Source organism: Urocampus carinirostris, chromosome 11, assembly GCF_059441175.1.
Source record: "Urocampus carinirostris isolate Australia breed hairy pipefish chromosome 11, RoL_Ucar_1.0, whole genome shotgun sequence".
Taxonomy (NCBI): Eukaryota; Metazoa; Chordata; class Actinopteri; order Syngnathiformes; family Syngnathidae; genus Urocampus; species Urocampus carinirostris.
In genome coordinates this window covers 13,848,783-13,864,457 of record NC_142359.1, presented here as the reverse complement: position 1 = coordinate 13,864,457, position 15,675 = coordinate 13,848,783, and the positions used below count along the sequence as shown (strand labels likewise).

Here is a 15,675-nt window from a genome sequence, read left to right as displayed (position 1 = left end):
TAGGGACAATTTGGACCGGCCAATTCACCTGAAAATGCATGTTTTTAGAATGTGGGAGGAAACCGGAGTGCCCGGAGGAAACCCACGCAAGCACGGGGAGAACATACAAACTCCGCACAGAAAGTCTGGAGCTGGATTTGAACCCACGACAGGTTCCCATGACATGAACTGTGCCGCACAAGCGCTAACCACTGCGCCGCCGTGCTGCCCAAAAGAAACTGAATATGAATAAAATTATGACTCACAACACGTGGTAAGCTTTCTCTCCTGGCTTTGATCTAACATAACATAATATAGCATCACGCTCGCTATGTAAGTCCTATATCGAACTACTCGTCTGCGTTTAGCTTGAAAGTTGGGTCACGTGCCTTTCTTTTTGCAATTTGCATAATGAGGATATGTCTACGCTAATTTAATTTGTGCACAAGCTAAGAAGTTGCAGTTTAAATCTTACCTGTTGTACTCGAGCGCCGCTGGTGGCCGTTAGAAAAATGACATAAATTGGCCGCATCACTGAATAAGCCGCAGGGTTGAACATTTGGGGAAAAAAGTAGCGGCTTATAGTCCGGAATTTACGGTATTCTGACAAACAATTTATTGACCAATTGAATTTAAGAGCCGAGTTTATTCTTTACAAAACTCCTCTCGCCTTTTTGGAGCACCACGTTTTTCGATCATTATGTCAGGAAAACGAATGAGAAACCTTGTTTACTTATTCTGAAGTGTGGCTACACACACTTTATGTCACAGACCAGGAACGGAGACGGGAAGGAGAACAGGAATTGCATCCACGATCCGATGATCGTCAGTCACGGCTGGCAGAGAGCAGGAACGCGGAAGTGGTACTTCTGTGTCGAGCGAAGGTAATCGTTGACAGCGAGAACAAACAGGTCGATGGCCGGGGCGGAGGAGCAAACACATAAACAGGTCCAGAAAAGAGTTCGGCAACAGGTATCAGGCAGGAAACGGGGCAGGATAAAGTCAGGAGTCACAAAAGTTTGCCTAGCGTGTAGCGTAGGTTCACAAAACGATCCGACGAGTGTTGTCAGGAAGGCGGGGTTTAAAAAAGAGGAAACAGCCAATCAGTGTCCACGGCTGCCCCGCATCAGTAATCATGACACTTTAAGTCAGGGGTGTCAAACTCATTTTAACTCGGGGGGCCACACGATAGAACAAACATTCTGTCGGGGGCCGGACTAGTAGATTAAAGAGAAAGAAAAAGAGATAAAAAAAACAAGAGAAAGAGGGAGGGAAAAGAAGAGAGAGGGCGGGACAAAGAAAGAGAGAGGGGGGAGAGCGTGAAAAACAAAAGAGATAAAAAGAGAAGTTGTGAGAGAGGGGGAAGAAAGAAAATCCGAAGAGAAATAGAAAGACAGAAGGAGAGAAAAGAGAAAAGAAAGTGCAAAGGGTATGAAGGGAGAAAGAGAGAAAAAAGGAAGAGAAAAAGAGACACACAGAGAGTGAAAGAGACAGAGTGGGAGAAAAAGGGTGGAAAAGAAAGAGAGACACAGAGAGAGAGAGAGAAATAAATACAAGTGTAGTGTCTTTGTTCGAGGCACCTGGCTTTGGCAACATCAAGTTGACATATTTCAACCTGCAGCTTATTTTTCTCTTGCGCTTCTCTGAGTGTTGTCTCGCGGGCTGGATTTAATCCCTTCACGGGCCTGATCTGGCCCGCAGGCCGCCTGTTTGACACCTGTGCTTTAAGTGAATCACATACCTGTCAACCTCCACGACTCCATGCCCGTACGAACTGTCGTATTTCCCTGTACAAAACACAAAATATTCGCACACCATATTTTTTTTCCCCGGAATGATGCATGATGGGAAATCCCCAGGCGGCAGACGCATGGGCACAGTAGCATCAAACCGCTCGCTTCGTTTGCAATGAAAAAGAACGATACCGAGATAGAGGATACCGCGGCGAAGTCTTTTGACTTGATTGATTTGCCGTTTCGTGATAGTCGGTGTATACCAGATGGTACCCATCATTGACAAATTTGCGTTTTTCCGTACAGATTCCCTTGTATGTCGTACGTGATGGATTTAAACTGTAAATAAGTTATTCTACTGTTGCATACTGTGTATATTCTTGCTAGTTCAATAGTAGTAATATTGTTGATACGATAACATGTTGTTGTAAGTTTAAACAGGTGTTGATACGATAAGTTGTTGTTGTGAAAACAGATCTCAAACTGTTTTTTTGTTACTCCTCTTCCCTTTAGCAGAAGAAACATGTAAATTAGGGCGTTCCTAATACAATAAAAAGGCAGGGACGAAATAGACTTTTTCAGAGTGTCCAGTAGACTGTAATAGGCAGCCTGGTCATCTCTCCTTGCAAGTAAGTCATATTCACGTCTCTGTGTCTTCTTTGAGTGCAGGTTTTTATTACAAGTGTTGGGGTTAACCTAACAGTACTCGTCTTAAAATGCATAAAAAAACGTACTTTGTGTCATGAAAGAGCATCAGAACATGTAACAAATACATGTCAAAAATAGGTTACCGCACAATAAACAGAAAACGAGAAGCAAATAATGTAAAAAAACGAAGAATAAAGGAAATAATAAAAATGTTCATTAACCATTTCATTGGCCTCTTAGCAGTGTTTTTGCCTTTCAGCAATCTGGTGATTCCTTTCCACAAATTCTGAGAATTTACAGAATTTTGCAGGAATGTCTTTAATTTAGACCGACGGAATGACGGCTGTGTCCTCCTGCACGACTGTGTTTGTTTTCATACCTTCCTATTATCTCTTGCTTTGTTTCCACGGCCAGAAAAAGTCTCTTCCTCTTCTTTTCTCCTTGTCCACTTTTCGTCATGTCTTTTGTAGGATCCATTGTAAATGATAGCTCTTCGTAGCGGTACCATACCGTAGACCGTTTACAGAGCGGGAAGGTGACACGGACTGCATGCCGGGATTCACGCATATGCGCCGAGTTGCCGGGTAGAACTCTGAAAGTGGCGAATGGCAGCGTGTACTGGACTGTATTTTTGACTTTGTGAAACGCTTTTGTATTTAGAGGCAATATTTTCCCATTCAGATTGGCTGGCAACCAGTTCAGGGTGTCCCCTGCCCACTGCCCGGTGATTGCTGGGATGGGCTCCAGCACCCCCGCGACCCTACTGAGGATAAGCGGTGCAGCTAATGAGATGAGATGAGATTTTCCCATTCAGGTACTTTGTAACCTGAAACTTTTGTATGTAGGGACATTTGTAAGTAGAAGTATGTCCAGCTGCTACGGTGTTTGGCTTTTGAACACAAATGGAAGGAGTTTGAATCTTCCGCTTCTTCCCGGTGGACTCAGCAGCTGAAAGCGCTCGCCTTACAGCGCAAAGCATCCGCCCGGACCCTCCCATATCCTGCCTGACCTTTGCACTCACGTTATGAAAGCCCGCAATCGTATTCCCTCTTCAGTTTTTCTATCCGATCCGAAAATTTTTTGTGGAAAAAACATAAATTCAACTTCATAGTGTTGCAATCAAACATTGCCAAGATGAAAAAGACAGTGTGTATATTTTGACCACTGGATGTTGCTGTAACTGAAAACGAATGCTAAAAAAGGCAAGGAAGAATACAAGTTATGGAGACTCAAAGGGACCAAAACACATGGTTTGACTTCTCATTTCCCTCCCCAGCCTTTTTAAGGTGTTTGGGTACCCGTAGGACAAGATGGAGGGCAATTATGGCTCCCCTTAGGTGAGGCTCATTTTACGTAAAATAAATGCTAATTGCTTGACCGTCAAGTATTTAAAAAAAAACACATTTATACGTCAGTTTATTGCTCAGGACTGAAATTAATGTTTATTTTTGTAATTAATTTTGTTTTTTTACCGTTAGGAGGTGCTAAATACAAATGCTCCCCTACTTATGACCAACAGTAGATACGAACATTTTTTCGGGATGTCCAAAAATATCCGGGCATTGCTGTAAGCTAGATTTTGTATTGTGTGCACCTTTTCCCGTGTATAGGACAGTACTATAATGCTTCTTTCCGCCGCTAGCAGCGTGTGGTGGCGCTGTGAGAGGTCACCCAGCATCCAAGAAGAAATCCGCTTTCTCTTCCTAGTTCGAGTGTAAACATTCTATACTGCATATCCAACGCGCTAAGAACTTTGACATTTTTATTGTTTAATATCTCGTGCATCCATTCAAATATGGTTGGTGTAAAGTGTAAAGAAGAGACGAGCCATTTCTTTTGAAATGAAATTGGAATAAGAAAGCTTGATGCGGTTGAGAAAATGGTCAGGATCGCTTTATTTCGGCCACTTTCTACCACGGAGGAGAAAGTCGCCTAACTCTTGAAGCCCATCTTCCAAAAGTAAGTTAAACTTAACTTTATTTATCTTTATAGAGCATATTATTTTATGAAATGTTTATGTTTTTAGTACAAAACCATACAGGTTACTTACACAACCCTTAAACATACTTATATAAACCTTAAACATACAAAATATAGCACTGAATCGACTTACAAACAAATTCAACTTATGAACGATCGTCCGGAACACATCTCGTTCGTAAGTAGGGCAGCGTCTCTAATACACAATGTCCCTTTAAGTTACAATTAAAAGGTAAAAAGTAATCCCAGAAGAATAAAATCATAGTACTGCAGTAAAACCCTTGCAACTTTACAAAACTGGTACTGTGAATTTCAAATTACCAAGCACACCTGATTAAAATCCACACGCGCAAATTGAACAAAAAAACTAGTTTCCTGAATAGTTGGAAAAAAGTGCAAATGTGAAAATAAAATGCAAACCGAAACAAAAGTAGTCGCGGTAAAAACATTTGGAATGTCTAACGAGCTGTTAAATTTCAAAACTTGAAGGGAAAAAATGTTTAAAAGGGTGGGATTGTCACGGTTGCCATGGCACCCAATTGGCTCCGCCTGTGTGTCACGGTTGCCCAATTGGCAGCTTGTTGACAGATTGGCTCCCTGTCAGTATTTAAACTCTGTCCTGTCAGTCCCCTTTTGTCAGTCCGTCTGCGAATCTCTGTTTTTACATGGCAAGCCCTTTTTCGCCTGTCCTTTGTTTTTGCTCCTGTTTTTCTCCCGCTACGATCTGTTTTGATCTCGACCACGTCTGTTCTCCCTTCCCGAATAACGACCCATTTTCTGATATTGACCACATTTTTGCTCTTCAATTCCGGCCACTGACCCGTTTTTTTGCTGTTCCCGACACCGCCATCGCTCGCCACGGAAGTCCCACTTCCATGTCTGAGCAACCTACTCCCCGCGACCAGCGATCTCCCGATCTTGTGTGCACTCTTTCCCTTCTTCCCAATAAAACTGTGAGAAATGCTACGCGAGTGGGTCCTGTCTCCGTTCTGCTCTTGACAGGGATGCTGTATATTGTTGTAAAAAGTAAAATATTTCAAAGAAATGTTAAGAGAAAAGTATTATCGTTATAAAAATATTAATAAAGTAATACGACGGCTTAATAAAACAATAATGAAATGAGACTAATTTAATCTATTGTAATACATTATACAAAAAGAATAAAAACAAGGAAGAATGAACAGTACCCCCAAAAAAGGAAAATAAAAATAATCAATGTTATATTAATCAGAATGGGCAGCACGGCGGCGCAGTGGTTAGCGCATGTGCGGCACAGTTCATGTCATGGGAACCTCCTGCGTGGGTTCAAATCCAGCTCCAGAATTCCTGTGCGGAGTTTGTATGTTCTCCCCGTGCTTGCGTGGGTTTCCTCCGGGCACTCCGGTTTCCTCTCACATTCCAAAAACATGCATTTCAGGTGAATTGGCCGGTACAAATTGTCCCTAGGTGTGACTGAGCGAGTGAGTTGTCTGTCCCCGTGTGCCCTGCGATTGGCTGGCAACCTGTTCAGGGTGTCCCCTGCCCACTGCCCGATGAATGCTGGGATGGGCTCCAGCACCCCCGCGACCCTACTCAGGATAAGCGGTGCAGCTAATGAGATGAGATGAGATGAGATATTAATTAGAAGCCAGTAGAAAAAAATCAAATTCAATGAAGGATACAGTTTGAATACTAAAAGGATAATATTGTAATTTTCGAATAAATATTAAATATAGTTGAGTGAACATTCTTGGTGGTAAGAGGACTTAAGAGACTTAAGTCTAAATATTCCAAGATCACATGTTTCATGGCAGCATTTGGCTTTGGCTCCTCCCACATTTTGGTATTGATCAAGTAAAGTCCAACAGAGTCCAAAGGGGACATTCAACAAAAAAAATTATCTTCTCAACCTGAAAAAGGTTTCTCTATTTAGGACAACCTGGACAATTAATTCTCCGTGAGAATGCAATACTATCTTTTTGTGGTTTTACTTTGCTTGGAGGGGATTTTTGGCAGCCAAGTGACTGTTCAGATGGCATCTAACATCACTCAACATGGTAAATAATATGCAGTCTTTCAGTTACACCACTAAAAGAGAATGGTTTCGAAATATTACTGTAAATTCTGATAAAAAGCCTTATGCGCAAATTTAAGGATTTAACTCAATGTTTTGGTAAAAGCCACACCAGATTTTAATCCTTTAACAGCCATAAAATGAACACCCAATGTCCATTTCTTACATTCGAAAGTAAAAGAATCAGTGGGGAAATGTCTAGTACAGAAAAGTAACACTCTGTTGCAGGAATTGAGACACTTGATACTGACTATGTCGGCAGCTGTCAATCTTAATCAACTAGCACAGAAGTCAATATAATTAAATTGGCATAAACCTATAAGCAGGAGTGCGATGAAAACGTTCTCAACTCGATAATCTGTACTGACTAAAATTCCAAAGCCTGCACAATCATCACATCCTGAATGCATGTTGAGCCAGAAGATGTCAAGAACCGGAACAGGAGGAGGACCCAGATGTGTAACGTTTCTCACACAAGCTTTATTTAACGGGAAATGGGGCAGTCATGCACGTTAACCCAAAACACCAGCGATTCGGCGATCGTTGGGCGGAAGACGTAAGGCAGCAGTCTGGCGCGGAATGACAGGAAGCCAGAGGCCGACGAGATCGATACCAATTGCACGAGCAGATATCAGACAGATGGGGTCGAAACTGGACAGGACGGGACAGACGGGATTGATATCAGGCACTGGAGACTGGAGTCTGATAACAAGCAGGATAAGATAGAAGGAAATGATACTGGAGATCGAAATCAAACAGAACAAAAATAGCCTGGAACGAAACTGGAGATATTAAACAGGACAAAATAAACGGGAACAATACCGGAAAGGAAACACAAGCAGGAAACCGGACAGAGTCAAAACCCACATCTTGCTGGTGCAGAGATTCGTTGACAGACTGACCACGGGTGAGTGAGAGCACTGAGCTTAAACAGTCAACGAGCCGCATCTGGGCAACCGTGACATAAGCCTGATCTTAAGCTCTCCCATCCCTTGCGCACAAGACAAAATGAGAAAGATTGGAGTGAGTAGTGCTGCTTCTAATACATAAAAAATATACATATATATACATAAACGCTTCAAATATTTTTAACCGGTAGTGTTGGCAAAAACTCAGCGGGGAAATGTCTAGGACAGAAAAGTAACGTGTTGTGCAGCAATTGAGATACTCAGTTGCAGACTGTGTCAGCAGATGTCAATCCTAATCAACTAGCACATAAGAATATTAATATAGCATACATATCGCGTTTTTTAGAATATCTGACAATGTTTGAGGTTTCATGTAAAAATAAGCCGCGATATATTTCTTCTTCATACCAGCGTGATTGTTACATTATTGTATGATCTTTCATTTTTCTTCTAATGTTCGGTATGCTCGACTCCTCTTCCTCACTGACGCCATGATTTGACACTCAACGTACCGTATTTTCCGCACTATAAGGCGCACCTAAAAGTCTTAATTTTTTTCAAAAGCTGACCATGCGCCTTATAATACAGTGCGCCTTATATATGGCTCAATATTAAATTCGCAAGGTCTCGCAACTTACGCAACAGCCGCCGACCCGATTTTCCCCCGAACGCCAAGTAGTCCGCGGTGTATGCTGGGATTGATATACCGGCGTTTCATTGGCTAACCAATGTGTCAATCAACATTTGAATCGATCGCTATTGGCTAAAGTTATTCGGAGCCTCGGATAGGCTAGAGGGCCGAAACAAACCCTCCAATTGGCCAAAAAAGATGTGTCAATCATCCGTTAAATCGATCGCTATTGGCTGAAGTTATTCGGAGCCTCGGATAGGCTAGAGGGCCAAAACAAACCCTGCAATTGGCTGAAAAAGATGTGTCAATCATCCGTTAAATCGATCGCTATTGGCTGAAGTTATTCGGAGCCTCGGATAGGCTAGAGGGCCGAAACAAACCCTGCAATTGGCCGAAAAAGATGTGTCAATCATCCGTTAAATCGATCGCTATTGGCTGAAGTTATTCGGAGCCTCGGATAGGCTAGAGGGCCGAAACAAACCCTGCAATTGGCTGAAAAAGATGTGTCAATCATCCGTTAAATCGATCGCTATTGGCTGAAGTTATTCGGAGCCTCGGATAGGCTAGAGGGCCAAAACAAACCCTGCAATTGGCTGAAAAAGATGTGTCAATCATCCGTTAAATCGATCGCTATTGGCTGAAGTTATTCGGAGCCTCGGATAGGCTAGAGGGCCAAAACAAACCCTGCAATTGGCCGAAAAAGATGTGTCAATCATCCGTTAAATCGATCGCTATTGGCTGAAGTTATTCGGAGCCTCGGATAGGCTAGAGGGCCAAAAAGAACCCTGCAATTGGCTGAAAAAGATGTGTCAATCATCCGTTAAATCGATCGCTATTGGCTGAAGTTATTCGGAGCCTCGGATAGGCTAGAGGGCCAAAACAAACCCTGCAATTGGCCGAAAAAGATGACTGAATAGCAAGCTTGCTAAAGTACGCCATAAAGAAACATGTTTCATTAGTCTGTATTTGTAAACATTTTACTCTCCTGGATTTACTTCACTCACGGTTATAAGAAGACCATGATTGCGTATCATTATTGAACGTGAGAACTTAGGTGAGCTATGCGGCTTTATATTTTCCCGGTATCTTGTTTTAGAACGATCTTGATGTTGCTGTGATGAGTTGAGTGAATTAAACTCAATTCCAAGTGTTTATTGTCATATGCACAGTAAAGTTGCGAGCGAAAAAGAAAATAGAAACTAAGGAATGGTTGGCATTTCTTGAATCCCAAGACTTTAACCTTCCGAATGATATTTGGAACGATGCATTTGAGTGACACCGTACGGACACCGCATCCGCACGTGTCTACGACACGTATTTGCTTCTTTGCAAGCTTTGGGAATGTTAAGGGGGTAATCAGTTGGACTGAATCATCTGACTGTTTTGTCGACGTTCCCATTGTAGCGCCTTATAATCCGGTGCGCCTTATCTATGGAAGATATAGGACCGGATTACATTTTGCCTATACTCGATTTTCCCCCGAACGCCAAGTAGTCCGCGGTGTATGCTGGGATTGATATACCGGCGTTTTCATTGGCTAACCAATGTGTCAATCATCATTTGAATCGATCGCTATTGGCTAAAGTTATTCGGAGCCTCGGATAGGCTAGAGGGCCAAAACAAACCCTGCAATTGGCCAAAAAAGATGTGTCAATCATCCGTTAAATCGATCGCTATTGGCTGAAGTTATTCGGAGCCTCGGATAGGCTAGAGGGCCAAAACAAACCCTGCAATTGGCCGAAAAAGATGACTGAATAGCAAGCTTGCTAAAGTACGCCATAAAGAAACATGTTTCATTAGTCTGTATTTGTAAACATTTTACTCTCCTGGATTTACTACACTCACGGTTCTAAGAAGACCATGATTGCGTATCATTATTGAACGTGAGAACTTAGGTGAGTTATGCGGCTTTATATTTTCCCGGTATCTTGTTTTAGAACGATCTTGATGTTGCTGTGATGAGTTGAGTAAATTAAACTCAATTCCAAGTGTTTATTGTCATATGCACAGTAAAGTTGCGAGCGAAAAAGAAAATAGAAACTAAGGAATGGTTGGCATTTCTTGAATCCCAAGACTTTAACCTTCCGAATGATATTTGGAATGATGCATTTGAGTGACACCGTACGGACACCGCATCCGCACGTGTCTACGACACGTATTTGCTTCTTTGCAAGCTTTGGGAATGTTAAGGGGGTAATCAGTTGGACTGAATCATCTGACTGTTTTGTCGACGTTTCCATTGTAGCGCCTTATAATCCGGTGCGCCTTATCTATGGAAGATATAGGACCAAAAACTATTTTTTGGGGGTGCGCCCTATAGTGCGGAAAATACGGTAGTCTCTTTCAGTGTCGTTTTGCACGAATAGATCACGACTTGAATCGAAGCAAAATCAGATAGCGTCAGTAAGTGATAACCGGGAAGGCGTCCCACGAAGACAAATGCATCGAGAAATTTGCTCGTCTTCGGGCAAAAGGATGGCATACACTTTCTGGGAAGTTTGCGTCATCCAGCCTATTCCGGGAAGAAGACGTCATAGACGGCATGTCGACTTGGAATACGACTCCAGAATAGAAAGGTCACGAAACAGGATTGAGAACCCAATAGCGTAACATACTCACAATTTATTAGGGAGAGGAGGTATGCGCGCACGCTCGTTCCAGGGATCGATGGTCGCAGAAGTGGATTGAAATACAAACAAGAGTGGTAAAAATCCAACAAATCAAGCCAAAAATAAAACAGGATCAAACGCGGGAAAATTCACATACTAGTCATTTCACAGAGTTTTGCAGAAGTTTCACAGACGCTCAGCCAACTAACGGCTCAAAGGACCACGTTTAAGTAGTCCCAAGGAGCAATCAGTGGCAACCGCGACAGAACCCGGCGCCACCCGGCTGGGACCAACTGGGCGCCATGGCAACCGTGACAAGCAAAATGCATAGGATTGGATCGAAATGATTAGGATTTTGATCCGGAATAGCTGAAGATCTGGATAATGAAATCTGAAATACAGGTTTTTCGTAAGAAATACATTGGAAATCACCCGGACCAAACTGTATCTCGCAAAGATAAACCGAATTCGGATTAACCGAGTTTTACTGGATTACATTTTGCCTATACAGTGGAACCTCAGTTCTCGACCATAATCCGTTCCAGAACCCTGTTCGAAAACCGATTTGTTCAATCACCGAAAATCGTTTTTCCCATTAAAAGTAATGTAAAATCGATTTAATCCGTTCTAACACCCTAAATTTTTACCATGAACGTAAACATGAAGCTAACCCAGGCTAATCGTACGTTCGCGTTAGTGTAATCTTCCGTACAAAAGATTACGCTAACATGAGCGTGTAAAAATAAAAAATAAAAGATTATGAATAGGATTTCTTACCTTTGTGGTGGACGGTGGTGAGAGAAAAATCATCAAAAGTTTTTCAACCTCTTCCAAAACTTGCGGCAGTTGCTTGCTTATAGCGCTAACTTCCTTAGCCGCATCACTCGATTTCACAGCCTCCTTATTCTTTACTATCGTACTGATAGTAGATTTAGCCATGCTGTATTCACTAGAAAGATCGGAAATTCGTACACCTCTTTCATATTTAGCTATTATGTCTTTCTTGAAGGCAATAGTTGGACGAACAACTTGTCATTTTTCACCTGTCCTGCTTGCACCGACCTTCTTCTGTGGCATATTAGGGGCTAAAACACCCTTACGCCGCTCAGCATCTCCCCCTAGCGTACCAGCGTACGAACTCCGATTTTTTGACCGAACAGCGAAGCAAGAATTTCTCAAAATTTTTGGTCGAACACCGAACTGAGAGGCGTTCGAAAACCGAGGTTCCACTGTACTGATGTTAATGGTACTAACACAAATGTCTCCGTTAGGCCTCCAGCAGGAGATCGTTGACGCCACCAAGAGGCTCTTAACGGCCATCACCGCCGGAGACTACAACACCTACAAGTCGGTTGCATTGGTTCAAGTTTGTTTTACCGGCTGAGATCGGCCAAAACACTTTGGTTCTAAGATTCGGATTGTGTCTCAGGGAGATGAGCGACCCGGGTCTCACCAGCTTCGAGTCGGAGAGTCGGGGCGTCCTGGTTCGCGGCATGGAGTTTCACGCCTTCCTCATGCGCCACGGTAAAATGCTACACGTTTGGAAAGAATGCCTAACTGACTTGGGCAAAAACAGGCTCAGAAATAGGGTCACAAGACTGCTTCCACAAATTGGTATCATTTTGGAATAGCGGGTGAACTAAAATAGTGCAGTCATTCTTCTGGGATTCCACTGGATCAGGATTAGACATGCGAAAGGTACCTGGTTTGAGACCAGGTGGAAACATAGGTTGACCTGGAGAAGGATGGGCGCCACCAGGCTGTACTTGCCCAAGACACATCACAGGAAATGATGCCCCTACAACCCTAGCGGTTTTAGGGATTCAACCAACCAACTTATTCCATAAGACCTGTGATTTGCTTCTTGCCAGTGTTCCCTTTAAGCGGCACGCGTGAGCAATTGAGCACTGGCCAGACCTTGGCGCACAATAAAATCTGTCCAGTGCACAAAAAAATCAGGGCAAATTCATTATAAAATTAATTTACAAGCAATTTCGGCCAAAATTACAGTGCATGCAAGTGAAAACTACGCAGGTTCCCTCTACTGTGTTTTAAGCACGGTATTTTTAAGTCAATGTCAGAATGAGATTGAGTAAATTAAAGTGAGCCTGGTTTTGAGCTCGAGCTATTGCGAAAGAAAGGCGGCGGGTGGGTTTGGGGTGGGGGCCTCAGGAGTAGTTTTCTCTCAGGAGTAGGAAAAGAGATAATGAGGGCGAGAAAGAGATAGAAAGAGAAACAGAAAAATCAGAGTGAAAGAGAGAGGCTGAAAAACAAGAGAAAAAAGAAAATTAATGAAGAAAGAAAGAAAGACAAAAAGAAAGAAAGAAAGAAAGAGAGTGGGTTAGAGAGAGCAACAAAGAGATAAAAATATAGAACGAAAGAGTGAGAGTAAAGGGTGAAAAAGAAATTAAGAGAGAGAGAGAGAGGGAAAGAGAGGTGAGAAAAAGGGAAAAGAGAGAGAAATACTACTACAGCTGCTCTGCATGTGGTGCCTGGCTCGGGTGACATCAAGTGGACATATTTAAAACTGCAGCTCATTTTTCTCTGGCACTTCTCTCAGTGTTCTCTCGTGGGCTGGATTAAAACCCTTGGCGGGCCTAATCCGGCCCGCCGACTGCCTGTTTGACACCTGTGTATAAATGAAAAAACTTATCTTTATTTTATTCTACAAACTCTGTCTTGCTGTGAGTACTGGGTTTGTAGGGTTTATTATTAAGGGGAATTTCAATCCTAAGGGGAGCAATTGGCCGAGTATTTTTGCTTATTATTAATGAATGAATTTTTTTAATGACTGAATTTTAGAGCGGTTGTCTTGGGAACAAAGAGATTGCGGGTTCGATTCCCGGACAAGACACCGAACCCCTAATGCCCCCGATAATCAAATAGGCGCCTTGCATGTCCGACTCCACTATCAGGGTACGAGTGTGTGTGTGTGAATGGGTAAAGTGTATTGTAAAGCGCCTTGGATGTCCTCAATAACCGGTAAAGCTGTATAAATACAGTCCACTAACCCAGTAACGCTCAAAAACTGCTTTTTCTAAGGGTCGAGAAGGCCATTTGAATCCACTTTTAAATAAGGATGGTGTCTCTTTCCCCCCTCCAGCGTTACTTCAGGGTGTTCCACCTCACACGATTGTGGTGGATCCCACCGTGCATCTGCTGGGCCAGGACGCGGCCTGCATCGCCTATGTGCGTCTTACCCAAACAGTAGGGTCCGACCTGCGGGCCCTCACCGCCAGGGCGGAGGAGACCCGAGTTTGGCATCGAAGAGACGGCACATGGCGACACGTCCACTTTCACCGGAGCGGCCCCACCTCGCTGCATGCACACTAGCATCGTGGAACACCCTGCAGGTTGCATCCCGAGAGGATTACGGCTAATGAAGGAAAACAAATATATACCGTGTTTTCCGGACTATAAGGTGCACCTGAAAACCCCAATGTGACCAGAAATCTACCTACCTACCTACCTACCTACCTACCTACTTACCTACCTACCTACCTACCTACCTACCAAACCTACCTACCTACCTACCTACCTACCTACCTACCTACCTACCTACCTACCTACCTACCTACCTATCTACCTACCTTGATCATATCCCTCAAGAGGGATGACTGACAGCAAAACAAACACATACACAAAATCAAAGAAAAGAAAAAAGGAAAAAGTAGCAAAAAAAACACAAAATTTTTTGGACCATGGCCGACCCAAATGCCCAAAAACCCAAACAAGTACCTCGGCACCCAAGTCGGTCATGCTTTCGTTCCTCCAGATGAAACGGGACAAAAGAAAGCGGCCTTTTCACTCAGGTCAGGGTGACAAAACACACTCTTCTGTTCAACAGCAGGGCCCGACAGCTTTTGCTGGTATACCCCTGCCGTATCATACAGGTGCCCTGCCCATCCCTTAGAACACGTCTAAAAAAAAAATCACGTCTAAGAAATCTAAATGTGCACATTAGAACCCAGGTGCACCTTATAAACCACAGCAGAGTACGGTGGTTAAGAATGGTATGGCACACAGTCATTATAGGTATTTGTGCAAAGATTAAACAATTGATAATCTTTGCTGACTGATGAGATAATTGCATTACATGTATTATTCCTTTATTAAAATGTTAGAATTGGAATTAGAATTATATCAAGTCCTTACAGTCGAGTAAAATGTTTTCCTTGCTTCAAAGAGTTTTATCATCTTGAAAACTACTCAACCATTCGCCTGAGAAGATAAACTGCTGCATTGTCATGTTTCTTCTTCTCTGATCTGTTTGATGTTTCATGTTTCTGGTTTGACGATGTTTGGTGTCCTCTGGCTATATTAAACCTCCCTTATCGACCCTGTGACTCAACTTTTTGCAATAAAATAGGGGAACTGTTGCTTTTTCTGGTCGGATGTAAATCAAGCTTTGACTGTGAAGCATCTCCTCATGAACAAAAAATTGGTTTCACTTGTCTTTCTTATTTTGTGTTTTATTCAGAGATGCAAGGTAATAGACCTAACACTGACCAAACTCACATAACATAACTCTATAACATGTAAACGGAATCGAACCCGAGAAGTAGCTGCGAGAGTGCTAACATTTAACCACTGTAGTCAGACCATCAGTGGGGCAAGTGACACATGATAAGGCATTAGTGTTACCGTGGCTCTCAGGACAGCTGTTGCAGTTGGTGATTAGTGGTGTGGGACGATACTGGAATTTCAATCCGATTCAAGTAAGTACAGGGTAGTATCAATTGATAGGGCGGAGATAGAGCGCTCGTCTTGGGACCGAGAGGTCGCAGTTTTGATTCCCGGTTCCTGCAAGGTCAACTCAAGACAAGTGATCTTAATATGTGATGCCGTTAATCACAAGGAGTCTCAAAGGGCTGCACAGACCACAGACTATTGCAGACTACAGACTATTATGACACCATCCCTGATCTAAAACCTACATGAGGGCAAGGAAAAACTCAAAAACCTCAGCATGAGGAAAATGAAGCAGCCTTGAGAAGGGACCGCACATCAGGTAATCCCCCAATGTCCAAGTTTTCTGAACCCCTCATGCCCCCTATAAGCAGGTAGGTGCCTTGTATGGCTATAGATGTGATTTCAAGGTTCTCTTAGTATTGTAAAAAATTATACATGGACT

The 15,675-nt window shown here is 42.9% G+C and overlaps 1 protein-coding gene across 1 annotated transcript; it reads left to right on the top strand.

Moving 5' to 3' along the window:
- Positions 1 to 6,191: 6,191 nt before the first annotated feature.
- On the top strand, positions 6,192 to 14,880 carry LOC148356471 (calcium/calmodulin-dependent protein kinase type II delta chain-like). Its single transcript, XM_088347813.1, has 4 exons — positions 6,192 to 6,376; positions 11,813 to 11,888; positions 11,971 to 12,065; positions 13,645 to 14,880. Exons 1-4 carry the CDS (start codon positions 6,283 to 6,285, stop codon positions 13,872 to 13,874), a joined length of 495 nt encoding a protein of 164 aa, XP_088203939.1. The 5' UTR covers positions 6,192 to 6,282; the 3' UTR covers positions 13,875 to 14,880.
- Positions 14,881 to 15,675: the final 795 nt, after the last annotated feature.